At 38.8% G+C, this 27,112-nt stretch overlaps 2 protein-coding genes and 1 long non-coding RNA gene across 16 annotated transcripts in view; 1 reads left to right on the top strand and 2 right to left on the bottom strand.

Moving 5' to 3' along the window:
- NAP1L4 (nucleosome assembly protein 1 like 4) overlaps positions 1-1,997 on the bottom strand; it is a 29,316-nt gene extending 27,319 nt beyond the window's left edge. For 4 of the 8 annotated variants that reach the window (XR_010651488.2, XR_011739301.1, XM_065840269.2 and 1 more), the window contains exon 1: positions 1,874-1,997. The gene's annotated coding sequence lies outside the window, so the exon portion shown is untranslated. Of the gene's footprint in view, positions 1-1,134; positions 1,160-1,444; positions 1,467-1,636; positions 1,784-1,873 lie in introns of those variants that run through there. The other 4 variants (XM_071808980.1, XM_065840270.2, XM_071808981.1 and 1 more) reach the window with 4 other exon arrangements.
- Positions 1,998-2,131: 134 nt separating this feature from the next.
- On the top strand, positions 2,132-25,357 carry LOC136101732 (uncharacterized). 6 transcript variants are annotated; one of them, XR_011739306.1, is made up of 6 exons: positions 2,132-2,813; positions 8,448-8,557; positions 10,168-10,243; positions 13,271-13,330; positions 18,004-21,866; positions 22,489-25,357. It is a non-coding gene; the product is annotated as an uncharacterized lncRNA (long non-coding RNA). The 6 variants fall into 6 exon arrangements; XR_010651375.2 differs by having other exon boundaries at positions 13,900-21,866; XR_011739305.1 differs by adding an exon at positions 3,667-3,809 and having other exon boundaries at positions 13,271-21,866.
- Positions 7,832-27,112, bottom strand: part of CARS1 (cysteinyl-tRNA synthetase 1) — a 34,938-nt gene continuing 15,657 nt past the window's right edge. For both annotated transcript variants that reach the window (XM_065838097.2, XM_065838098.2), the window contains 13 exons: positions 25,712-25,824; positions 25,047-25,175; positions 24,712-24,841; positions 24,297-24,400; positions 23,200-23,297; positions 21,584-21,773; positions 20,995-21,063; positions 18,107-18,188; positions 13,663-13,743; positions 13,212-13,279; positions 11,791-11,850; positions 10,412-10,495; positions 7,832-9,334 (listed from right to left, as the gene is read on the bottom strand). In XM_065838097.2, coding sequence (XP_065694169.1) covers positions 9,200-9,334; positions 10,412-10,495; positions 11,791-11,850; positions 13,212-13,279; positions 13,663-13,743; positions 18,107-18,188; positions 20,995-21,063; positions 21,584-21,773; positions 23,200-23,297; positions 24,297-24,400; positions 24,712-24,841; positions 25,047-25,175; positions 25,712-25,824 — 1,343 coding nt within the window. In that variant the 3' untranslated portion in view covers positions 7,832-9,199. The remainder of the gene's footprint in view (positions 9,335-10,411; positions 10,496-11,790; positions 11,851-13,211; positions 13,280-13,662; positions 13,744-18,106; positions 18,189-20,994; positions 21,064-21,583; positions 21,774-23,199; positions 23,298-24,296; positions 24,401-24,711; positions 24,842-25,046; positions 25,176-25,711; positions 25,825-27,112) is intronic.

Below are 27,112 nucleotides of genomic sequence, written 5' to 3'. Positions count from 1 at the left end.
GAAACAGCTTGTGAATACCCACTGCACCACAGCTGTCTCCTCCAATGACCTACCTGCTGCCAAGTTACCAACAAAACTGTTCAGTAAAAGATGGTGGAGACAGGGGATGGGAGAGCAAAGTGATTTTAGAGAGACAAAGTTAAATGCAGGCACCTAGTTGAAAAAGTACAGTAGCAAAGCACTGAGCCTTCATACTTGTTGCTTTAGTTGTTTTCCAAGCAAGTGAGCTCAGTTTACAGACAAGGCATGAGAAAGCTATCAGAACTCCAAGAAAAACATAATGTAAGGTATTGTTATTATTGCTGCCACCACAAATAAGGGACCAAATCCATATCTTATTTCTGCTGGACAGTTCACTGTTTTCAAATAACTAATGCGTTTACTAGGCTTTTGGAAAAGAGTGGACTACAAGAACCAGTTGTCCCACAAAGCTGGCTGCTGCAAAGCACAAATATCACACACCACTAGCCACTTAAAACAGCAGGAAACCATAAGCTCAATGCACACTGAGACAGCAAAAGCTCATTATAAGGACATGTCCTGATGGATGCAACTTTAAAGAAAATGCCTGTAGCTTTTAATGGCAAGACATATTTATAAATACAAGAATAAATATTCTCTGCTAAAAACATCTACATTTTGTTGTATAAACCTTCTAAACACAACTAGAATATGAAACAGGAAACTAACGGAGTCCTGAACTCACAGGAAGACTTCTACCCACAACTGTTACTGTTTTTCGTAACTACAACAAATCAGAAGGGAAAGTCATGACTTCCGTTTGAGAGCTGTTGGGATGCAACCCTGTGGGAAGCCACAAACATAATAGTCTGATACTCCTTGTAAGGAAAATGAGAATAAATAATGAAAAAAAATAGTCAAGAGGAAAAAACTCATTAACCTGTGCACAAGTCCTGAACATTGGCAATGCTTAATCTCACCTTGGAAGTTTTCTGGAGGGAATACTATTTTGGTTAGATATGACTTTATAAAAATTTGACTAGTGGCTCTGGTTTACCTACAACTTCAGAATAGTTACATTTATACAGTCCTAAAATTACATTCAGCCCTTTGAAGGCAACTGCGAGGCTGATGTTGTCTCTGGTGAAAATGAGTTTGACACCCCTTACATACCTGCTTCTCTACCTTTTTATTTTGAAGCTTTGCAGGCAGACGTTACAGGAACGGACTCCAACAAATCCTACAAACACTGGTATTACATATATAGTAAACAGCTATAGCAGCAGCAAAAATTCCAAACAGGGCCTCACTGGGGAGATGGGGAACCTGGAAATGAAAACTGAGCGCCCAAGTTGCCACACGCGGCTGAGGGAACACAAGACCGCGGATGAGGTCAAACGAAAGAACCGCGCCTGACCGAGGCGGCTACGGGCCTGCCTCAACTAGAGCACCGCAGGGTGAGAGAGACAGAGAAACTGCTCACCACAAACAACAGTTCTCCCACCCTCTTCCTCCCCCACTTCCCCCGGGAGGGCGGGGAAGGGAGGGCTCACTGCCAGGCTACCCAGGGCGGGCGAGAGCGGCCATAGATGCGGCCGGAACCGCTACGTCCCCGCAGGGCCACTAAGAGGCACGCAGAGTCCCCGTTCTTCCGGTCCAAACTTCTCAAACCTACCTTAAGATGGTGCCTGATCGGGCCGGGCCCGCCCCTGTCAGCCAGGCGGCTCCAGCCGACCCCGCCGCCACCGGGCTCCACCCCGGAGCAGGCCCTAACGGCTACCGCACGCGCGCCCCGTCCCGTCCCGTCCCCGCGCTGCAGTCGCGGCGGCCAACTTGGGCCCTCCACTGGTCCCACCGGCCACCCGCTGCCCAAAGGCCGGAGCTCAGCGCCGCGGCTTCGCCGAGCCCTCACCTGCCCGCGCCCCCTCACGCCCGCAGAGGCAGCAGCGCCAGCCGCTCGGCTCCTCGCAGGCTCACCCGGGCTGCGCCGCCGCCAAGAAAGCTCCCTCCCGTTGGCTGAAGCGCGGGCGCCTCCCTCAGCAAGGCAGCCGCCAATTGGCCCTGGCAGCGCCACAGCCGCTGCGCCGCACGCGGGCCATGTTGACTACCCCACGACGCGGCGCTCAGCCAATCACAGAGCAAGCGCGGGGGGGATGTGCGCGCGGGGCTGCCGGCGCGCGGGGCGAGCGCGTGATGCGGCGCGGGGGCGCGAGGCGCCTCGTGCCTCCGTCCTTAAAGCGACAGCGGCCGCGAGTGGGGTGGGTGGCAACATGGTGGGGGCGCCCGGCGGCCTCTGCGCGCTGAAGGCCGCGCCCTCGGAACGCGTCGGGAAAGGCGCTCGGCCCTGGGGGGTGGTTGGGCAGGCCCCGGCCCGTCCCGTGTCCGAGGGCCGCTAGGCCCAGGCGCGGAGGGTGACCTCGCGCTGTTCGTGTTACGGCTCCCAGGTGTTCTTTAGCCGCCCCTGGCGGTGCCGCGTGCCGCGGCGTGAGCCCTTGGCTCAGGCCGGGCCTGGGGCGGGCTCTAGCCGTGCTGGCCGCCGCGGCGGTGAAGCGCCGAGTTGCCAGCTCGGTGCGCCCTGCAGGTGGGAGGAGGTGGCGGGTGGAAGGCGCGTTTGCGGTGCCGAGGACCCGTAACTGCTGCATGTGGCAGCCGCACGCAGTCAGCTGTGCCGGGCCCTGGCCTTGTGCTTAGGACTGTCCGTGCAGGGGACTGGGAAACGCGGTTTCTGAGGCGCCAGTGCCTGGCTGCTGCGGTGCGGTGCTGCTTTCCAGTTTCTTCAGCTGCCAAGACAGACCTGGCGATGCCTGTCTTCTGCTCAGTCACCGGCAGTGTGAGGTTTACTGTCCTAGCAGGTACACGTACCTCTGTTGGGAGGGTTGCATTGTAACTAGATGAATAATCTGATAATGATTTTAAGAACCGCTCTGTATATAATCTACATGGATAAGACTAAAGTTTCAAAGTTGATAGGCAAATCAAAGACTTGAGTGCTTCCTATTAAAAAGCCCTTTCTGATGTTTCAGATTGAGCACCTTTTTGAAAATGCAGATGTTCACATTTCCAGCGTTGTTTCTTAGTCTAGATACGGATGTAATTTACTCTTCCGTAAAAAAAGCAAAACAAAACAACAACCACAAAACAATAATCCCCTAACAATCTGGCTTCTGTTTGTATGGTGACTTGTAAGCAGCAGACGCTGTGTAGCATGATGTTAGAACAGTGCAATTTCAGCATTTGGAGCCACTTAAGAGTTTTAGTAATCTTTCACTCAGTAGGAAAAACCTCTGCCCATTTATTGTGTCACTGGATTCCCTCGTTCTAAAAAATGTGTTCTGCAGGTCTGCAACTTAGTCTTGGATTTCAGTAATTAATGGATTTATCACAATTGTGGGCAAAATTTGGAAATTATGAAACCAATATTTATTAACTAACAACCAAGCAATACATTAATGTTGTATTAATTCAGGTTTTTGTAGAAATTTAGTGACGGGAATAATTAAGGAATAGTTAGTTTAAAAGGTACCAATACTGTAACTAAGGAATAAGGTAATTTTGAGTAATGTAACAAACAGCTAAAGAACTGCAGGAATGTAGAGTCACTTGTACAAACAAGCAGATTTGGTGGGCCAGAGGACATGCTCAGTGGAAGGTTCTTCCATTTATTTTCTTTGCTCCCAACTCTTTTTCCCTGTTTTTCTATACTAGACCTTCTAACATCAGTAGGTTAATGGCCTCCTCATACTTCCATGAATTCTTACTTGAGGACAACTTTAATCATTACAGTGGCCACAATTATCAGTCTTCCAAAGAAGAGCATAATGAACTCTGAAAGGAGGATTTATCTGAAGGTATTCCTGCCTCACAGTTTTGTTCTTGCTGCTGGTTCACAGCTGTCAACTATTCTTTTAAGCTTTTCCTGTCAATCTCCAGTTTGTTAAGAGCTATTTCTCCTTTCCACCCAAAAGATGTTTGGAGATGTAGGAGGTTTTGCTTGAGTTTTGCTTGAGATCTAGCTGTACCTTTCTGCTGTTGCAGGAATGCACTGCAGCCCTGTTCAGACTTTTTGTTGCTCTGCTGTATCTTCTGTGGCTTGTGTAGCATTTGCCCCTTTGCGTTAGTCACCATCTTGTTAATGCAGTTCTCATTAATGCCACAAACCATGAATTATATTAGAAATAGGATGGTCTTGTAAAAGTAGATTTGGTTTCTTCTGGACCAATTATTAAAGCCTTGAAACAGTCCAGAGTGCTGGAAGTATTTGGCTCTCTTCTTCCACTGATGTAAGTTGAACACATATATTTAAATTACTTTACATCCTTGCATTTAATGCCCCTCTCCAAAGGCATAAATCTCCCATGATCAGCGAGGGCTTTTTGCTGACTGTTGTCTAACCTCTCGTAGCACAGTGGTGGACACTAGGACTACAGATAGGCACGATCTGTGGAGTCATCTTGCTGTCAGGTGCTCATACCCTGCAGAGAGCTGCAAAAAGATATTTGCTGAATCACCCTGGCTTGATTTAAACATGCAGCCTAGCATACCCGAGAGCTGGGAGAACCAAAACTGGGAGAAGGGATTATGGCAGAGCTGCTGAACAGATGCACTAAACACTGGAGAGAAAGCTTAGGCTGAGATATGAAACTGGCATTAAAGTGTCTGTGGCTTCTGCCCTTGGGTGGGTATTAATGGAAACTGCTCTCAGTGAGATGCCAGACATTCACAAACTAACTTGAGAGATAAGACCTGGTTCGTCAGTGACTTTTTCTGAAGGAAAAACTTTGATCATTGCTAAGTGGAGTCTTGGTACTAAATAGCTAATGTGCTTCTTAATTAATTTGTTCTGTCTCAGGAGACACATTAAGTACTATGCATGCTAAATACTATGCATGTGGTACACCGACTTGTATAGAAATTGCCCCGTGAAATCAGAGAGACGAGTAAAAATTCCTTTCCATATTTGTTTGGTAGAAATTGTGTAATTAAAAAAAGGGAGCTAAAGTTGGTCCAACAGCTACCACCACCAGAAAGTGTTAGCTTATAATGTAGAAAAATAAGCTGAAGGAATGTACGGTATGTTGCAGAGATTTGCTTATTTGCACAGCAGACAGCATATACAGACATTAGGATAAAGAGGTCAAAGAGAGTATCATAAATGTAATTAGGCACTCATTAGTTAAAAGTGTTTGAGAAAATTGGAGGCAACAAGACCAGATTGAACAATTCACAGATTTTTCTACCAGTATCTGAACAAATTGAGTGATGGCAGAACTTATTCTCTTCAGTGGAGCAGTATTGACATTTGACATCAATGTGAATATTCACATTGGAAAGGCTGAAAAGCACACTCTGAGCAAAAGACAGAAAATTTGCTGCTGCCAAGTTTGGTCTTCAGCCAAGGGTGCAATTACAAACAGAAGCACCACACTTTTACCTTGCCATCTCTCATTAAGTTCTTTGATAGATGGAAAATAAGAAGTTCCATGTTTTACAGACCAATATGAGGTCCGTGTTCCAAAAATTCTAAGATTTTGCTGTGGGAATTTTAATTTCAATAATGCTTAGAAAATCATATTCCAGACTAGCTTCCCTGAGCAAGTGCATGCATACATGTACATTGTAAAATGAAATTAAAAAATACAATACTGTGGAGTCCTCTATTCATTTGCCTTGCTGAGAGACAGGTGACTGAGACAGGGAATGCAGATCATTGCTGTTGCATTCTCTTCTGGTTGCCAGGTCAGTCTCACTAGGCAAGTGCAGTGGAATTCACTTAAGTGCCACCTTGATGGATTGCCAGGGAAGAGGTCTTGCGCTGTGCATTTCAGTGATCACACAGATCAGTTGGAACACCTTCACCGAGAAGTCATCTTAGTGTGCATCCAGTCCTGGCTGGAGCGTTCTTCGGTGGTTAGCAAGTTTTCCTTCACCAGGGCCTTTGGCATAGTGTTAAGCTTTTGCTAAATTGTGGCTCCAGAGAGGATAAAAGGAACTAATCTGTAGTAGCTCTGGAACTCGTTTTTGGTTACAAATTCTTGGCTTTTTGCCAAGGTCATTTTTATTATCCTCCTGCTTTTGAAAAAAAAAAAACTCAAAATATTTTATTTTACTCTGGTTTTATTTATTTTACTCTGATTTTATTTGGAGAGCACAAATTAACTTGCTGTTAAGTAAAATCTTAGCAGCTTCTTTACAGGAAGAGTTGCCAATTTGTGTGCTTTTTTTTTTTTTTTTAGTCCAGTCCACTAACTCATAGATGCTTCATGAATCAGACATTTTCCTTGCTGACAATACTGACTTCCAAGGATAGCTGAAACAGATAGGAAGAAAAAAAAATTTAACTGGAAAACCAGTTCAAGTATTGGAAGAAACGTTCAAGTATGGGAAGATTTTGAGGGCTTTACTGTGGGAGGATTCAAGTGAGAAGCTTGCTTGAAGGCAGCAGCTTCAAAAATGCATGAACTAGATAGCAGAAGACTATGAAAAGCAGGGGAGAATAAGTAGTTGTGTTGAAGAGCAATGATCACCTAAGACCCAAGGTGAGCCTGAAGAGGAGAGGATTTCAAAGGCTCTGATCCTTGTGATGTCTATGAAAAGAATACCTTTAATTTTAGGAGACTTTTGATTGTGTTCAAAGAGAATTCAAAGACAGGAATGCTGTTTCTGCTGTAGCAGAAGATGGCTTTAGCAGCACAGGTGTTTTGGATAAGGATTCTTTCAAATCATCATAGTTTAAAACAAATTGTCAATCAGACAAAACACAGAAATGGCAAGCATGAGCTAAATAATTTTGGAGGTAGAAGAAGACATTAATGGAGCAGTAAATACAGCAGAGTCCCTTATCTGACATGACTATGAAATTTTTAAAAATATTGAGGGAAGAATAAGTGCGTGCATGTGGGAAGCATACAGAAAAAACAGATTATAACTTTTCAAGAATGACTCTGAAATGTTCATAAAATCTGTGCAAGGAGAGTTGCCCCAGAAACAAAATGAAGCATTTGGGAAGGGAAAAGGCCATTTAAAAAAAAAAAGCTTCTATATTGAAGTAGTAGATAAACCATGGAATTGAATAAGGTGCTACTAAAACACAGCAGGAAGAGAAAAAACTGTGTGGTGGGGGGAAAGCCAGTATATTATCTTGAAGATGTCCTAAAGAAACTAGAATCCCAGACAGCGATGGATTAACAGTGGCTTCTCAGTAGTGACATGCTAACTATTAATAGCTTTAAACAACTGGTAACTTGGATCACCAAAAAAGAATTTCTGTAAGCAAATTACTCTCACTATTTGACATTAAGTAGCAACTTTAGAAGCAGTTCATGGTCAGAAAGGTGGTTAAAGCAGTGAAGTCTGTGCTGTCTTTAGAAATGATTCAGGTCTAGGATTCCTGTAAAGTTTGCAGAACTAACCCTGGAAGCTGTTGAGGACTGCAGGGAGTTTGGAATTGGAGAACCTTATCTGGCTGAGAAGCAGCATCTTGTGACTGCAGCTTAGGCACATCCCATCCCTTCATGGGTGTCCTGAGTGCACGAGTGTCTTGGGGGAGCACGTTCGGAAGAAAACAATGAGCTGCTAATGTTGAAGGGGGTTAGAATATAGAATGGTGTAAAAATGCAACTGATCCTTTTCTGTTCGCAGACCAAAGAATGGAAAAGTGGCCCTTGTGACTGTGGCTGGCTGTTTAAAGTATAACTGTGCAGTTTAAACGTGTTTATACATTTAATTAGAAATTAGCAGAATAATAAAATACTGAATGTAGAATTAAATTAGTAATAGCAAGCTAAAGGAAAAGCTCTGTAAACTTCATTTCAAAAATATGGTTGTGGCCTAAAGATCTACATTCTTTCCAATATACAAAGGTCATATACAATTTGTACTTCACAACAGATTTTATTATACTACCTGCATACAAGACGCATGTGATTTACTGACCATAACATTAAGTTTGTTTTCAAAGGCAAATACAGACAAACTGGGAAAAAAACTTACTAGACCTTTCTGTTACTCCAAATATGTTCATTCCTCAGAAGGAGGAATATAAATACAAAAAAGATAAAGCAAAGATGTTTTAATTAAGGACAGGAATATAGCCTAATGGTTATAGCATGGACCTTAGAGTTCAGAGAACAGAGATGTCACGCTATAACCTTCTGCAAGTCACCTTGAGGCTTATTACTTGATGAACATAGTTCTGCATATCAGACACATAGCTGTGATATGCAGCTGTGAAGTAGGCGAGATGTTTTTTAGGATTTTGTGAAGTAGCTACCGTGAGTGAAATGCATTACTAGGCAACAGAGAACTGTCCCTGCAGACATGTGACCATATGACATCACAAAGATTATTGAAGCAGGGTTAAACTGTCATGTTAAAAACATTAGTCTTTAATAACAAGCAACTTATAGCTGTATTTCCTAATTGCAAACCAATCGACAAACTGTATCTCAGTAGGAAACCCTATGTTAATTCCCCTTTGCTCTAAACAGGTATCAAGTCCTTTGGCAGCACTGCTGTTTCCTTGGAGGGTTAGCTCCAAGAACACACCACCCACCACCATTAGCCCTTCATGTCTTCCCCAACTGCTGGTTGAAAGCAGGTGCGTTTGCCTTGTACTTCTCCACTTGATTTCAACTGCAAGTTGAGCAAAGATGAATATCTGTTCCCTTTTGCAACAAAGGGACTGTTAGCTTCTACTGTGCAAAGTGTTCTGAGTATACTTACAAGAGTTTTTAATAACAGCAGCTAGAGTAAGTATCATAATAAACAGTTTTTCCTGCTTATGTAAAGATACTAAAGTCATCTGGAAAATACTATTCTTACTGTGGGACAAATTACTCAGCTCCCATTTAGTGGTAAATTCTGCTGACTGTGATACATTCAAGAATGCAAGCTACAGTGGGGTTTAGAGAGAGATCAGTATGCAGGACAAATTAACCAAAGCCTGGACAGGTATAAGAAACAGGAATCCTTATGTGGATTCGCTGACTGAGCAGCACCTTCCCAAATAGAACTGGCAGCCATTCAAACTGCTACTGTTGTTGCAAAGAAAGTTCTTACAGGTTGGCTTTTTTTAAGAATGGATTTTTATTGACTTTCCAGATGACATTATTAATCCACGTAAACAGGATTTTTACTTTGCACCTAATAGAAAGTGTAAACAGGAATTTGAGCATCAGTATATGCTCACTTCTTCAATGGTGACCGAGCACTCGCCTTTAAAAAAAAAGTCCTCTTGTTTTCAATTTGCACTTCCATTCTGAACCATTTGTAGATATTCCTTGTATAGCTTTTCTTGGGTTTCATAAAGTTTCTTTAGCTTCTTAATTTGTCCTTTGCTGAGTTCTTTGCCTTCTGTATCATGGGTGGGAAATCCCTGAAACATTAAAAAAAAAAACCTCTTGGATTTCTTTTGCTCCTTATGAAATCGTGTTTTATTAAGATAGGGGGATAATGACATAATGACAAACTGTCAGGATGAGGTGCATCTTAGCTAATTTTAGTCACCTAAAAGTTTGACAACTAACTTTGACTATTTGTGTATTTTCCTTTTTTAGGTAATCAAGGGTCAAGGGGTGTATTTATTTTCTGTCCTGTAATAAGTAAGGGAAGCTTAGACAACTAACTTCTAGATGGTTACAGTTAAGAGAATAATGACTAATCCCAAAACAGATGGTTAAGAAACCACTTTTAATCATACTAGAATATTGAGTCCAAGGTTTAAAGCAGAAGCAGTAAGAGCTTTGCATTCTTGATGGAGAAAGTATGATCAGAGTTTTTTATGGATTTCTCCCTGACTTGCAGGGAATTTTTCCAGTATTTACAATCTCCATTTTTACTGGCCTTCAGGGCCTGAATTTGCATGGGTGAAGAAGACAGGGAGAAGCATGACCAATGTCATGGATGAAGTGCTGAAAAAGCAGTGCTTTATGTTTTCCAAGTAACAACTTTATCCTCAAGGGGAGCAATCGAGCAAAGTTCTCTCTGCAGCCCCTTGAGATATCCTTTGCCAGGAGAGAGCAAAACAGTGGGCAGAACCAAAAAGGAAGCACAGGAGCTCTCTGAGAAACACGGATGTCTCCATCAGTTCAGGCAGAGTTGGAGAGTTTGTACATGCAAGTGAGTTCCTTGCCTTGCAACGGGGTAATCCATGAACAAACATTATACATATTCCTACCCACAAGATCTACAGAAAAATTTTGTCTGCAGTGAGAAAGGAGACCGGGGGACAATTAAAATACCCTTGAAATGATGGCTAACAGAGAGCCTTGCTCCTCAATGCAAGGTATGTGCAATAAAATCAATGTATCACTTTTTCTTTCTCTCCTTCCCTCCACCCACTACATTAATAGCACTACCCTGGAGGTTTTGGAACAAGATCAGCCAGGTACACATACAATTACATACCACTGGGAAAGGAAAACCACTCCCTATCTAAAGAAAAGACTCTTACGTGTTCATCAAACATAGAATATTTGTCATGTTCTGATTTAAACATTTCATGTGGTGGAATCTTCATTTTTGCCAGTTTTGCTGCCTGTAATATAAAGCATGCATTAACTGTATTAGTATCACACTCATTACTGACACCCTGTCACATGCAAAACAAAAAGTAGACTATAATTTACAAATCAAAGAGCATTTATTCACAATTATTTATCATTTGAAATTAAACTTCCAGTGAGGAACAACTCAATAAGTCTTAGCTGTGCTTGTATGGTGGAAAAAAATGATTTAAATCTGTAGAGGACAACTGAATAAAACAGATATATTGCAGAACTCAAAATAACTCACATAGGTCAAAAACTACATCTGATTTTTGCTGATTTGGTCCCTTAATGTTTTAGGTATAAACACAAAAAGTGAATAGTTGCTATGAGTAAAGAATATTCAGCAATTAACTCACAGCAAAGGGAACCACCTTTATCAGCAGTTTCCTGCTGAAGAGCAAAAGTTTCTGTGCATGTCACAGCAGAATCAGGATGCAAGTAATTGCACTGAAAATAAACTGAACTTCATCTTATCTGTAAACAAACACATCTTGGAATCCTTTCCAAGTAACTTATGCCCAAAGCAAGGGAATCAATTTTTTGAAAGAATGCAAAAAGCTACTTAGAATTTGTGGATAATAAATGCTATTTATCTGGTTGTCTCTCTGTACACAGTGCTCTCTAAAAGTTTACTTCCTCTTTTAAACCAGGAGCGCATTTCCTGTACTGTTAGAGTCATCAGCATAGCAAACAATCTTTTCTCCTGTGAGTCCATCTCCTCTGGCTGTCTACTCCTCCTCCAGAGCCTAAAACCTTTGAGCTATCTCAATTCCAACTGCAGAGATAAAATGTGTTTTTTACAAAACACTACATTTCAGAGTTCAATCATAAGGAACAGGTGGATTCTTAAAAAGAAAACCACCAAACAACCAAACAAACCAGCAACTGTTTTCACACATACCTACAGCACTGGAAAGGGAAGAAAATTATAAATGACACATGCAAAATGTTCTCTAACAAGCATGTAAGAAACTGCTTTGGGAATTAAGGAAGTAATACTGTCTATAGACTGAAATATGTCCTCCAAGATCTTCTGAGAAGCCTTTGCATTCTGTAGTTGTGTTTTCAATGATGGTTTCTCTATAATAGGAGCTGAATATTCAAATCAGAACTGCAAGCCAAAGTCATTCTGAGCAGGAAATTAGAGACAAAAAAAAAAAATAAATGGAGGCCCAGCTAAGGCCGGGCAGAGAGCCTACGTTCTAATATAATCTTTCCTGCACGTGACTATCTCTGTTAGCACTTTTCTTCAAAACCAGATTAAAAGGATCTGAACACTTACTTCCTGCTCTTGTTTTTTCCTGGCTGCTTCTTCTTTCTTCCTTTTTTTCTCTTCTTCAATCTATGAAAGGCAATGTTAATGAGTAAAAGGTAACTACTTGGTTGTTTTCTAGAAATCTGAGCCAGCTAGCTCCCCTGGATATCTAATTACAGGCAGAACTGGCAGCATGACCTGCAGCAAAACCACTATGCCTTATAATTAGGATTGTCTGATCCTTTCCAGTGTACGACTTTGATTTCATTTGCTTTTATTCACAGTTAAAGCAGTTTTAACTGAGGAGAATGCATTTTGCATGCAGATTGCATACATACAAAAGAAAACCTACGAAGCCTGCAGAAGAAGTAGTCCTGCCATTTCACAGGGAAAAATGTTTTTCAAATGACTTTTTAAAAAGACCATATTCCACTGATATTTTAAGTTCTTGCCTGAAACTGTGAAGACATTACAGTTTCTCAAGAAGCAGTTGTACTGCTTGATGTTTCTACGGAAACAACTATCCAAATTTAGCCAACTTATAAAACTTCATGAAAAACAAAAATCTCATCTTGCACTTGCTGAGGAAGAGACCTATCGGTCTGCAAAGGTTCTGACAGTACTGAACATAATACTGTTTCCAGGGAAAATGTACTCTGGGTTCTACGCAGCAGCTACATACAAACTGCCTTCAAATGTCTCTTTGATGAAAATACCTGTAATTGGCTGAAACTACATTTTACTTCTTCCTTTTCTGAAAAACATCTATGTGGAAGGAGAGGTGTTGGAAAGTCTTCCAAATAATTCTAGTCATGAAGTCATTTTATCATTCATTAAAACTGAAGAAAGACACATGAAGTGTTACTTTTAAATTTTACAAAGTCACATATTAATGCTAGGAAGTGCCAAAATGAGGGTTTCTGTGCAGATCTTGTGCATTTGAATTAGGATTCACAATCTTTATATAGTAACGTGAATTCTTACCCCCACACTCTGAATATCTCTCTCATCCATACTACGTTAATTAAGATTTAGCCAGGGCATTTTGTTCTGACATATCAGATAAATACAGTCTAGTTCTATGGAAAATGTTAACTTCATTTGTACAGACAAAAGAAGTCCCCATTAGCTTCTCACTGGAATCGTTCTTCCAGAGAGACAAGATAGTGTGCATGCAACATTCAACATCTCTTAATTATATGAAGATTTTTTAAAAAGAAACAAAAAACCTTAGGGCTATTCATTAGGTCCCATACAACATTTTCAAGAAGCTACTGTTTCAAAAACTATTTTCCTGAACACCACTCAAATTTTAGTGCAAATTCTTTTATGTTATTTTCCTTGTTGCTAGTCTAAAATTTTTCTTAGAAGTTATCAGATATGTAAAAGTATCCACACCTTACACATTACTTTAAAATTGAAAAATATAGAATGCTTAAAATAATAACCTTTTTCTTTTCTTCTCTTTCTTTCAATAACGTGTCCTTATCCACTAATTTAACCACAGTTGGAAGTCCTGAAGAAGGAAAAACAGATTAATAAGTTTCCAATGCTTGAACAGTCAGAGGTAAATGTATTTACCCTATGATAACCGTTTTCTTTTTGCTAGCTGAGTGCAAATACGACTGAGTAACTACTCAAAAGTTACAAAGAAATTAGGTACTACAGAAAAATATCAAAAAGATTGCAATGTACATTTTTATATTCCATTCATATACTCCAATATACAGATTTATAATATATATATATACATACATCAGAAATACTATATGCTATAGTTTGGCAGGCCTTGAGTATGTTGGATTATTCCAGATCAGTTTTGACAGGTTGTTTTCCTGCTTCTTATGAAAATAGTAAGATTAAGCTACCTACAAAGTTGCAAGACATATAATTGGGTACCTTCATGATCTTCAAACCGAACACCAAGTTCAGGAAGGATATCATCTCGAAGAGCATCACTCAACTGCAGAACTTCAGTTACTACAGAACAAGAAAAGTACTTTTAGTAAAGTAAGATTTGTTGAAATGTATAGTTATTTAGTTATTTAAATGCAATTAAAAATCACCACTCAGCCCAGAGAAAGGTCTTTTGTTTTAAAGTTATAAACCTTTTAAGTAAGTTCTGCCTTCTTTCAGCTGTACAGAGAAGCAGCATGTTTTTCTGCATGGACTTGAAATTCAGAAATTTCTTCCAAGATACCCTCATTGTTCCTGAAGGGGAACAGAATGAAAACCCAAGCCAATTCAGGAATGGTGCAACACAGTGGAAGGATATATGACTTAGGAAGATCCTAATGGTTGCTGTAGAATTTCCAGTAAGAAGGGTTAAGAAGCCTTTTTTTTAGAAAAATCACAGATTAACATATCCCGAGCTACATCTAACAGTGCCTCTGAAGGACTATGATTTTGTTGTTTTGATAATTACACATATATTTTTCAGAGCAACTGTAATCCAAACATCCCCTGTTTGTACAGAATAAGTTTCATCTAGTCTGACTAAGCTGCTTTTTTTAAGCAAACCAGTTGTAGCAGAACAGAAAATTTCGATTTGGCTTTCTGGATGGTGATCAGGACGCCATGACTACCATTTTTGTTCCTTGCAAACTTATTAGAGAGCCTTTGACAACGGCAAATAGTTAAGAACTCAAGATGTTACTGAAATAGATGCTATCAAGTCTGAAGAGAAAAACAGATCTTCACACAAGTTATTTACCTGGATGAGAAATTGTATCAGCTGAGAATTAGCAGAACTATGAGGAGGAATTAAATGCATCAAGAAGATCCTGTATGTTGCTGTTGTGAACTTAATTCAGGGGCATTTTTTATAGACAGTCTTGTATTTAAGAGGAAACGCTTACCAAGTGTGACAAGATAAATACTTGAGTTAGATGATACTATGTGCTTGCAATAAGCAAGTGTTCTCCCTTTCAGCAACTCTCGGCTGGTTCAATGTAAGAAGTAATAGGGGTCGCAAAGGTAATAATTCTGGCAGCAGAAGGCACCATCCAGACACTGTACTCAACACTGCACATATCAGTAGATAAAACTACCATCCCTGAGCCTTCATCTCTTCCATAATTCTTAGAGCCTCAGAGAGCTGAACAGTGAATAGCATTGACTATCCTAATCCTATAAAAAGGAACAGCCTCCCTATTTCATTGCATGGAAATGTTCTGTGACTCTCTTTGTACAGGAAAGCACTTCATTTTATAGGAGCTCTTTTGTGTGCCACAACTAAATAGTTATTTTTCTTAATCCAGAACAGTTATACACAGTGAACCACATTCATGTTTGATGCAACTCTAAAGAAGCCATTAAGATAAGGCATAAGATTACCTCACTGGCTGTTAATACTAAAACCTCTAACCTAGGCAAAGAAATTGCATGTCATACCAAGAACGTATAAGGTACTGCTTATTCAATAAAACAGTGTCTACTAAGTTATAAATATTTACTTGTCTGAAATAATAATTGGAAGTTTAAGAAGAAGAAATCCATCAAGACAGAGAATAATGAAAAATGTATAACAAAACATATTATTTATGAAAGGACACATCCTCTGATCAATCCTCTATTATCCAGATGAGTCAGCACCATGCTTTTAGGGCTGAAATGTGCCTGTTCTTTGCATGTGGTATCTCCAGAGCACAGGTATTTAGGGATTGGGCAGGGGGTTGTTTATGAGCTGCCTCAAGATATAAGCCTTTATCCTCACTGAGGAAACCAGTGGGATAGTATCTTATCACCAATGCCCATGAACACCCTGGTAGCTAAGCACCCTTTGAGCCTGTAACTGTTTCTCAGGACTCTTTTCACAGTTTCTGTGAGTTTCAAGCCAAGAGCCTCAGATGCGAAGCAGATGTTGTGCTGTTGTGAATGAGAACACTGTGATGGGGAGGAAAAAGAGGAGCTTGAAGTATCTTGAGAATGCTGGATGTTAAGACTGGCAGCAAAAGACAAGAGCAGGCACAGTTACAATGAACAAGTTTGTCCCAATTCTGGCCAATTCATGATACTTTAGGAAGACGGCAGAAGGTTTCCCACTGTGTCCTAGAAACAGCTTAGAGCAAGATACCACATGGCACCAGCACCCATGGCTGAAATGAAGACGCAGGCAGGGCAGTCAATTTAAGCAACTGAAGACACTTGCTTCTTTTGAAGATCTGAATAACAATTTGTCACTCGTGAGAATTCTTCCCAAGAATTAGGGGCTGCACTAGAGCATAGATCTGCTCCACTGTGCATCTTTGCAGAGACAACCATACAGGGTCTTTGTAGCTGGTCAAGTACTCAAGTAAAACGTCAGGGTGTACAACATAGAGATGCTCTGACCAACCAGTCACTGATGTCTTTTGCAGAGGTTTTCTGTATTTCTTTCGCTTGTACAGCTAGCACAGCTTTTTCCTGTGTACCATCACTGCTAGATACGCTCACAAATGAAGTCAAGATTCAACTGCAAATGATCGGTACAGATCTCCAGTTGCATACTAATAAGCTTACAAAATAGAGAATTAATGTTATTAATATGTTTGAATGTTAGCTTTCTGGACGATGGTAAAATTTTTGTAGAGTATATACATTTTGGTTCTTACAAAAAAAAAGTTTTAAAAATGGTTGTTCTGAGAAATGTTTTGTAAATATAGATAAATTTTTTTAAGTTATATGCATATGAATGGGGACTTTTGTATTACTCTGCAGGTTTTACAGACACAGCATACTTTTTATTTAACCTCTACGAATACTTGAAGCAATACAGATTGTGGACTATGATGGGGAAACCCCCTTTACTTACAACCATGTAGAGGCAATATCCCCAGCCATTAATCCGAAAAACTTTTAGAGTAATTTAACACGTTTTGCATGCAAGAATTTAATGGATACAGGGAAACAAATGAGTTGCATGTCAGTGCAGGTCCTGCCAACCACCATTCAGCTTCCGTATATCAAGTAGTTTAATGAAAGATGCCTCCCTGGTGCCACTGCAGATTGTTCCATACCCCAACCAAATAGCAACTAGATCCAGCTTTATTCTTACTGCCCAATTTATTTCAGGCAAAAAATCAATACCTTCCAAGTAAGAAAGTCATGTGCCAGTAAGCAATCTAGTGCTAAGTATGTTCTAAAAATGATCTACAAGAAGCCACGTGATAGTTAAACCTTATGACTGTTAAGAGTGCGGATCAGTTTAGCTAAACCATCAGAAAGCAAGGGGAGGAAAAAGCCTCATAAGAATTCAGTATTTATGTTAAATATTGAAAGACCAAAGGTCACATTTTTAGCTGAGGATACACACACAAACTTCTTGAATTAATTCAAATTAGAGCAAGTATTTGCTGTTGGAGCTAATAAGCCTATTTCTCGCCATCAATTAGACTTATAGGAGTCTGATAGCTGAGTAGTCAAATTAAGAAATACAGTTTTGTGCTTTTAAGGTAAACTTGTTAGCTCTTAGAAGAATGCAAAACAGTAGCAGAATTAGGGTTCAGATTCTTTGCCAGCTGAATAGGTTATCAACCAGACACTACAAGTAATTTTATATTTCTGTATAATATATGGGTTATTTATATATATTTAATGTATTTTAAAATGCCCTATTTTGCCTTCAAGTACAAATTTCCATGTAAAAAGTTTTAAGAAAACAAGAATCAAATACATATTAAAGACATGTAAAATTCTACAGGGAACAGCAGAAAATAGTAAGAGCACCATTTGGAACTAATCAACTGGTAAAATCAAACAGGGCTTAATGGAACAACCTTTTTAACACTCTATAGTTCTGCTGCCAACACATACAGCATGATCAAAGCTTTTCAGAGGTGGAAAAAAAAGTGCCCAAAACAACTCCTAGCAAACTCCCAAATGAATTCTCCAAGGAGAACACTCAGTTACCATCAGGGGAGCTACAATTCCAACTATACTAACAAATAAGAATTAATATCTCAGGCTATTTAAGAAAATCTCAGGCTGTTTACACAGTACTATTGTGTAGCAATCTACACTTAAAAGAACTGAGCTCCCTTGGGGCAGAGATCATGGGTATTTTAATACCTAGAAAGCAGGGAGTCCCATAATCTACAGAAACAACAACTAGACCTCATCATTCCAGAACTTTCAGATTCTTTAGGAAATTAAAAGAAAATTACTTTAGCAGCCTGTAAAACTTTCTCAAATTAAAGAAACAAGTAGCAGAGATTCCAATATTCAAACCTGCTCTGATTTAAGGATGCCTTTCTTTTTAAGATGCCTCTAAGCAAAGAGAGACTATCAGCTGGCTCATCCCCCCGGTTTGACTCTTACAAGCTGAGTCTCTGGCACAACAATACAGGAAAAAGTGAGCTCTCACCTTTCTTCTCTCTGGCAATTTGTCGCACTCCTTCTCTGAACTCAGAAAGAACTTGTAGGTATGGCATCACTGTAGATTCAATCTGCAGGATAATTATTTCTACAGTTAGCTAATCATCATTTAGATATAAAACATGTCCTTACCCACTTCATATTTATGTGCTGTTGGATGGAACTTAACCCTCAGGGCAGATATGCATCAATAAAAATTGTCATTGCACTATTGATGTCAAAGGATAGATGACAATTTGCATTAGCTGACAATTTTCCTTTTGTGCAGATAAAATCAATTTGTGGAGTTCTGCCTCTACCCTTTCCTTTTTTGTCTCCTTTTGGTTACAGATATATCAGTTCCACATGGATATGCTAACTATAATCCCTTCATGTTCTGTGTTGCCTTACTTAGGTCCAGCTGCTTATCAGACATCATACCAGGTGAAAATGATGTTAGGACTTATTTTCATTAGAACATAAATCTGTTTCTCAGATGTTAGCTTATGTTAATCATATTTATTTCCAATACAGTGCAGTTGTCTGTATTCTTAACGACTCCCTCCCCAACAAAAAGTGGGGAGAGATTACTGTTGAATTATTTCAGATGTAAGTAAATGCTGGTCATGAAAGCTCAAAGAAAAAGTCCTGAGAATCCTGCTCTCAATGGTAGTGAATACAAACAGCAAGCAGTTAGTGAAGAACAGCAGTGAGCAATTAGAAAAAACAACTAGAGATCAGCACTGTCTGCCAACACTGCTCTGGAATCCCAAGAGAAGCCAGACACCCAGGAGACTGCTTAAATTAAAAGTGTCATTACTTTGGAGGGTGGGGAAGAGAGAGAAAAAAAATGCACACTTGTTTCCACATGTCCTTCCCAGCTGTTTAATCTCCATGACAGATTTCTGTACAATTAACAGACAGTTCTCTAAAAGTGCCCATGTGAAAGGAGCTGAGGGGCTCTGCTAAAACTTTTCATAAATGTGAATACTATGCCAAAAGCTTCACAACTGGAACCATTGCTGACAGATCCGGCAGAAAGAACAGACTATCGAAAGCAAGCAACAGTCACAACCGCACTACACCCGCTACACTGAAACCAGCTCAACATGCAAATTAAGTGGTGTCAGGAAAGCATGCACTGTCACTACTTTACCAGCCACTTCAAGACGAAATATTTTTATTTCCAGAAATAACTAATTTGACAGCAACACTTAATGCATTTGGAAAATGAGACTATGGAACCTGAGGTTTTCTGACTTCAAATCTCTTCTGTCCCCTTTCAAATAAATTAGTGAACCACTGTAATTAAGCTAGTTGTTCTTTCAAAGCTTTTGAAGGCAATTGTGCCTTCTCTGGAGATAATGACTCTATTAGTTCCTTCATCTCCAACTTAGACAAAGAAACAAAAGGCCTCATCTACAGCCTACTGTAATTAATGAGAAGTTTTCCAACCTTGAACGCTCACCTGGTATTTTTTTGCTAAGAAAAATAAGTATCTGCATGGAAGACTGAAATAGGGTTTAATATTTAATGAAACAGTCAAAACATTTGTGATATTATGCATCTTTATAATATAATGCTTAAACCAGTAATGTATTAGGTGATAAAACCAGAAGTTTCTTACGCATAACAGGTGTTAGCATAAGATTCTTCTAACAAGTGTGCTAACAGATGTTAGCATAGGATTCTTTGTGCACAAGATTCTTCTGACTCTACTACTCTTGGCAACATTACTTTAAAAGACTGAAAGGTCTTAGCTTCTTGTTCCAAACTATTGCAAATCCTTCCATAAAGCACATCTGTTGTAAACACTACCTAAATGAAGCGCTAAAGAGAAATTTGATTTTCCTTTTCTCTAAAAAGAGAAGTGTTAAGGTGCTACCTTTCTTCTTAAATTCAAAATAATTCTGAGCTAAATTAAATTCACTGTTGATGGGTTTTGGTATGGAATACTGAGCATCTTTCTTATTATCCTTGTTATAGCATTACTGGAGATTTCCACAGCACAGTAATGTAAGTATTTGCACGGGCAATTATCAGATGAGTGTTCATTCACATTCTTCAACCACAAGCAAGCTTTCCTCTTCCTTTGATGAATACAAAGTTTAGCTCTTTTGTTACACCACAATGTTTTATTAATAATTATTCCTTCTAAGGAGGAACAGAGAAACATATGGTCACATCTTTGAATGCAGAAAAATAGGTGAAAACCAGAACTGGTTTGTCCATGTCAAATATTTTGCATGAACAAAGGCAGCAAAGTAGATAGCTTTCATGTGAAGTTATTTTTCCTGCCTGCACCACAAAACATTACTGTTATTACAGGGCTCATCAGCACTTTCATCAGGTATCTCCTAAGTATTTCCAGAAAAATTATGAATCACAGTGGAACTGCTGGGTGACCAAAGCAAAACAGCCTTCAAAAGCCAGATAAAAATTGTGGCTACAAATGAGGTCAGAAGAGATTGAAATGCAGATAAAACTCCAGCTGCCTCCAGGTTGGTTTCTGGTGTACCACAAGGAAGTTCAATCAGTGTAATTATATTTTTGAAACTACTTAACATATAAATACTTGTAATGAGTCTTTACACAGTAGCGTGTGCTGTCTGTCGTTAACGTGGTTTCTTAAACAGACTCATCATTCAGAAGACAAGATAATTCTTTTTCTGGTTGCTATACAATTTGTCTGTCATTAAATCAAACAAGCCTATAAAAACCCAAGCTCTCATAAAAGAAAAATCCTGCTTCCTAAGCCAATTAATTACTTCAGATTCAAGTTTTAAATGCAGAAAGAATACGATTCAGCTACATATCTGTAATGTAATCACTTTATCTAACCTAAGCTTTCAAAGGACACAGAGTAATTTCGTGTAGTGTACTTTGTCCTTCACTTACATTTATGTTTTGACTGCTCCCTCCAACAGGAAAACCAATTGTGTCATCACTTTCTATGGCACCAAAAATCTGGTCAAGGGTAGGGGAAAAAAAAAAAGAGAAAGAAAAAAGAGATTGCATACATCAAGTCCCAGGTATATGAAAAATGAGCAAAATCACACATACTAGGGTTTTGAAGCCAACTAGTTCTCATTTAACTCACAATTCACTGCTTTAATAAGATGATGTTTTGATTTTTTAATTGATAAAGCATACTAAGCATTTGCTTTCAGATTTAACTTTAAAGTTGTTAGATTTGACATTCTGACTTCATATATTTTCTATTGTCTAATTTTCTTTGCATGTACTAGGGGCTCTCCACTATTCAACAAAACATTAGCTGAAATTATAATGTAACATAATGGACTCCAAATTGCTCCTACTGCAGCACGCACTGCAATTTGGGGTTGTTTAGGTTGGGGTGTGTGTGGAAGATCTCTAGTTTCCTACAAGATTTAAACAACAACTATACAGATCCCTACATACTTGAAAAATACAACATTTATAATTTCACAGTGCAATAGCAACGTTACTACTTGCTATTACATACCTTTAGCATTTGAGTGAGATAGGAACTGATGTTTTGTAAAAGAAGTCTGTTTGGCATTTGTCTGGAAGATTTCTTTGCAGCAATATAGGAGTTACTCTGACTGACTAATGAACGCATTTCTTCTAAGACAGAGCGAGTGTCAATATTGTCACACAGTGCTTCATGAATTGCTGCCTTCTTGTCGTAAAAACTAAGAAGAAAAAGATTTTTTTTACTGTTGACGGCAAAAGCATCTGCAACCTACTCTGAAGAACTTCTGCTGGAAGAGTAAGGGGACCTAAAAGTGAGATAATGTTTTGTTGATCATAGTTTATATTTGAAGGAAAAACAGATGAGTGAGAAAAAGGCATTATCACGATGCTGTTGTTTTGCAGCTATGGCCAAAGGTAGTCAGGATAATCTAATTGGCAACAACCATCCAAATATCTAACACCTTTTCCAGCAACTGACCTTTTCATACCAGTTTTTAAAAGCAGTATAAACTGCTTACTTAGTACCTTCTTGTGCTTACTATATTTTTAAATAGTATTGCTCTCCTACCCCAATGTACCAGCCAAGTACTCTGTTTAGTATCTTTCCAGTGAGGAACATCAATTTGGAAATTAACTTACCACAAAGTGAAGTGTTATGAAGCTGTTACAAGCAGATACAATGAATAAATTTACGTAAACCTTTGTAATGTTCATGAATAGGCATAATAGATAATACAGTATATTAAGTACCATTTCATCACTCAAAGGGTACTGCTGTTTCAAACAACATCCTTTTTCCATAGAAAAGAGAATGAGAAGTGGTAGAGAAAGAAGACAAAACCAAACATCCATGAAGCATATATTTTGTTCCTCCCACTCCTTTGTCCCTTCCCTTTGACCCTTCTATTATTTACTGTCTTTCTCTTTTTTTAGTAACAGGGTTTTCTCTACCATCCTCAATTGAAGATGAAATTTTCAGAGGACATCACTAAACCGCACTTGGTCCTTCAATAGGCAACATCTCTGTCCACAACAGTGAACTGAACTAGGAACATTTTTAGTACTGCAATATAAGAGGCTTCTATTTTAAATTTCACTCATAATAGAAGTCATACAGAAACTGTTCGTATTACAAACAATAATGTAGTTTTGTTATAAAAGTGAAAGATTGCAAAATTGATATCACTGTCTCTCTCAATAACACATTTTCAAACATTGGCACTCTGATCTTTTATGCTTTTAGTCAGGTCGTTTAACTTCTGTTTTACTCAGTTTGGTCACTGCATTTTGAAGTGTATAAAATACTATTTTTTTCAGTTTTAATGACTGCGAATTATCAGTCACTTGTCAGATAAAAGCACAGCATTTTAAGTAGTGGGGAAAATAACAGCTATCTAAAAAAAAAGTTCTCTTTCCCTTCATAAGCAGGGCATAAACAAATAGGAAATTAACAATTTCACATATACTTCATAAAGCTGTGGCAAGATTAAATTCCCTAGCTTGGATAGAGTTGGGGAACTCTGTGGAAATGCTATGGACTTATAAATATCACTATATACAGAGTAAGTACTTTTGTAAGAAAAAAAATTTAAACACGTAGCTACACAATGGCTATTCACAGAGTAGTAGGAACATTCCACTCACTTCTTGTTCAGCTCTGCTTCCTGATTTTCCCATTTCTGAAACCGGCCTGTCACATCAGTGGGAGCTCGAAGAATATCCTTCACATTTAAAAAGAACTCCTATAAAAGAAGAATATAGCTAAAAATAAATTTAAATTACACAGAATCAATATTTACTACAAAAAGGAATTATTTCTTAATTAGCCTCCTAAATGTTATGGTTTCAACAGTTTCAGCCAGGATCTACTTGATATCTGTCAAAACAAGGAAACCCACACATTTTGCATAAATCACAGTTGGACTGTAATTCAGTTCTATCTCTTGGCTCTGCCACTGTACAATACACTATGAAACTGAAACTGCTCAAATACAATACCATTTTTTAAAAGTTTAGGCAAGAGTTCTTATCGCAGATTGTTAATGTGTGGCTAGCAATGGAAGCTAAAAAATAAAAATGGCTTTACATTAAGGGCCTATTTTATGTGGGCATACAGCTTGGTGAAAAGTAATTTTTCACTTCTTCTGTGGCACAAACCAAACGTTTTATATAAAAAGCAGAATAGCTTCAGCTGGAAAGACCAACAGCAACAACCTCAAAACACTGTACAGCCTCCTCATAGGAAATGTGGCTTTAAATCACGGCTCCAAACTAAACAGGGAAGGGAACTGTGCCTGACCCCTCATGTATACCCGCAAAACATAGAGGCGAATGCTTGATATATGTGGTGAGGAGACGAGGTAGGAAGGACGCTCCTTCTTCCCCTTTCGCTATATTTGTGTGAAGTCTGATCTGGTAGACATGTTACAAAGTGTCTGTTGGACTGAGTCCTATAAGCAAGCCGAACTGAGAAACTAATCTTGCATCGAAGTGCCAAGCTGCTCAGAGATGTTAGAACTTGGAGAGAGCACCCAGCTGCAGAGAAATGTAGCTGTCTGTGGAATTTACAGGAACTGAACGTTCAATGGTAGCTAAACAAATACTGTGACATCCCACCTGATGAACTCAGAGGCAAACTCAGTCTGTGGATATGGGCTATATATCCTTGGGTTCTATTCCTTGAACCACATAGGACAACACAAAGCCTAGAAAGCTGGAGGAGGAACGGAAAGCTTACTTACATTCATAAACTTCTCATACTGAATAGCTGACTCCATGGTATTATTTGAATAATCCAGTGTATCCTTCCAAGAGTGCATGAGGAAAGCCAACCGCAACTGTCGCGCTATTAGGAGTTTCAAAATAAAAAAGGAAAATAATAATAATCTAAAGTATTTTTATGGCCTTCAACACTCCAGTGGCTAAGAACATATTTTTTAATATTCTTACTATCAATACATCTACCAAAAAAGAACACTATTCTACATACAGATAATACCAACAAGGAACAGAAGAACAAGGAAGCGATTCTAAAGTTAGTGAAGAAGGACGACACCTGAAGTTAGCCATTTTTGGAAACTCCATTATATGTCTGAATAATAAAATTACCACAGTCATCACTCAAAGTACATGAAAAGCATCCAGAGTAATTTTTACCTGTATGTTTCTTCAGTGCATCTTTTATGGTAATGAAATTCTTCAAAGATTTGGACATTTTACAGCCAGCAATTGTTAAGTGGCCAGTATGGAGAAAATACCGAACCCAGTGATTGTTTTCAAAGTATGCCTGCAGCAAAAACAAAAAACCCCAAAGACACCACACTCTTTATATACATACCATGAAGTAGGATAATTTAAGAATAAAAACCGGAGAACTAAGTTATCCTAATATAAAACACACATAAAGTTTTAAAAATTAATTGATGGATTTATGCAATCAAAGCAAAGCATGTTGCTTTTTCACTGCAGAAGCTGAAGGCCAGTTCATTCACCTCAGACTGTGCCAGCTCATTGTCATGGTGGGGAAACCGGAGGTCAAACCCTCCTCCATGAATATCCATTGACTCTCCTAGAATGCATCCAGCCATGGCGGAACATTCAATGTGCCAACCTGGACGACCCTGTTAAGAAAAAGACATGACTTGGCTACTTAGTTAATTGTCTCCCTCTCCTGCCTGTGTGTCATTCCCTCATTGCTCTGCCCCTAAGCAGCTACAGGACTGAAAAAACAATAGCATTACCAAGAAAAAAAGATTTTCAGCCTTAGCTTCATAAAAATAAAGTGTTGAATTTCAAGATCAAACATGGCATATCTATCTGTGATGCTTTATTTGTTTATTATTCTTTTAAAAAGTACATTAATATTTTTGATCACAAGGGAAAAAAAGGATATAGAAATTACTGCAGATAAAGCCTGTAGATAAATAGAGGACCAATGACCAGTAACAGCCATCATGAGCATACATGGTGATTTCTGTTTAAAAAGTATCAGACAGATAGATGGATACACATTCTCAATTATTAAACTGACAACAACGGAACCTATGACAGAATACAAGATCCCCATAATCTATGCATTATTAATATGAGAAGAGGCAAAGTATTTGTGTAGCATCCTATCTAATAAGGTGTAGAATCCTGCTTATAATGTCCTTACCCTTCCCCATGGAGAGTCCCATGAGGGCTCTCCTGGCTTGGAGGATTTCCACAAAGCAAAATCATTTGGAGAATGCTTCTCACTTAAGCGATCAGCTGAGATGCTCAGGTCACCTTTCAAAAGAGAAAATGTAAATACATAAATTCTATTTAAACACCAGCAGTATTGATTTTTTGCCTCACTGTACCGCACATCAAGTTAATTTAAAAAAATTAAGAAATTTAAATAAAAAAAATTAAAACAGTCCTCAAAATCCCTCATAATTAACCTTGATAATTCTTTAGGGTTTTGATTAATGTTTGGTTGGCAGAAAATGTGACAAGTATCACTTGCACTGCCTTCTAAGTTTTAACATGAGATTTATCTACATTCTCTCTGTAGGCACAATTCCAATATTTCAGTTACAGAAAAAGAAACATAGAAACAAAAACTCCTATACCCATAGACACATATGTCTGCAGAATAAATTCACTCTAAAGTTAGACGGATCCAAATTAAGACTAAGATTGTCTTTTTTGCATGCACAACGTGATCATAGGATATTTCTTCCACCTCTTATCTCAGTTGCTGCACAGAACGGCTGGTATTTGTTCAATAGCTATGTTTACTGTTCTGTTACCATCACAAATGCGTTATGCAGGATATGCTGTTAGCTCCTTAGGATCATTTAGGTGTTACTGTCATTACAACATCTTTAAAACACAAGGAATTTACCACTTCTGCAGTACTGTCAAAAGTAAAAGTGATTAACAATACCACCTACCACAAAAGAATCCAAGACAGATTAAAGACAAAATTGTCAAGGTTAAACTTGCTAGTTTCAGCTACTATGAGTACCCTAATTTCACCTAACATGACTGTTATACGAAAACCTTTTAATATTCTTCTGATAGACTTTGTGGATTATTTGCTACTAAAACTGTACCACCTTAGGAGGAGATAACTAATGAATCCTGTTTACTGAGCATTTTAAGCTACTTCTCTGCTGTGGCTCGACTCAAAACAAACAAACAAACAAACAGCAACAAAAAAACAAAAACAAAAACCTAAAAACCTAAATCCAAATGTAGGGGTTTTTTTCTTTAACACAACAAGGTTTACAAAGTAAAAAGAGTCCTCAGTACAAAAGAGGTACTCAAATATTTGTAATGAAATAACCACAGCCTGGTGTGGAGAGCTTTCATCTGGCATGTGGAAGACCCAGCTTCAAGTCTTTGCTCATCCTACTTTGAACCAGATGAACAGCCATATAACAAAGCTATAGTCAAATGACTGAGCTATTCACAATTCTGACCAAAAAAACCCACCGAACAAAACCATCCCAGAATTAATGTTTCTTGGTATTTTCCAATTAAAAACTTTTAGAAAAGTGCTGGTTCAAGCTACAAAATCTTGGAAAAT

Source organism: Patagioenas fasciata, chromosome 5 (assembly GCF_037038585.1).
Source record: "Patagioenas fasciata isolate bPatFas1 chromosome 5, bPatFas1.hap1, whole genome shotgun sequence".
NCBI classification, from domain to species: domain Eukaryota; kingdom Metazoa; phylum Chordata; class Aves; order Columbiformes; family Columbidae; genus Patagioenas; species Patagioenas fasciata.
Note: the sequence above shows the minus strand (reverse complement) of the source record. Positions and strands in the feature narration are given on the sequence as shown.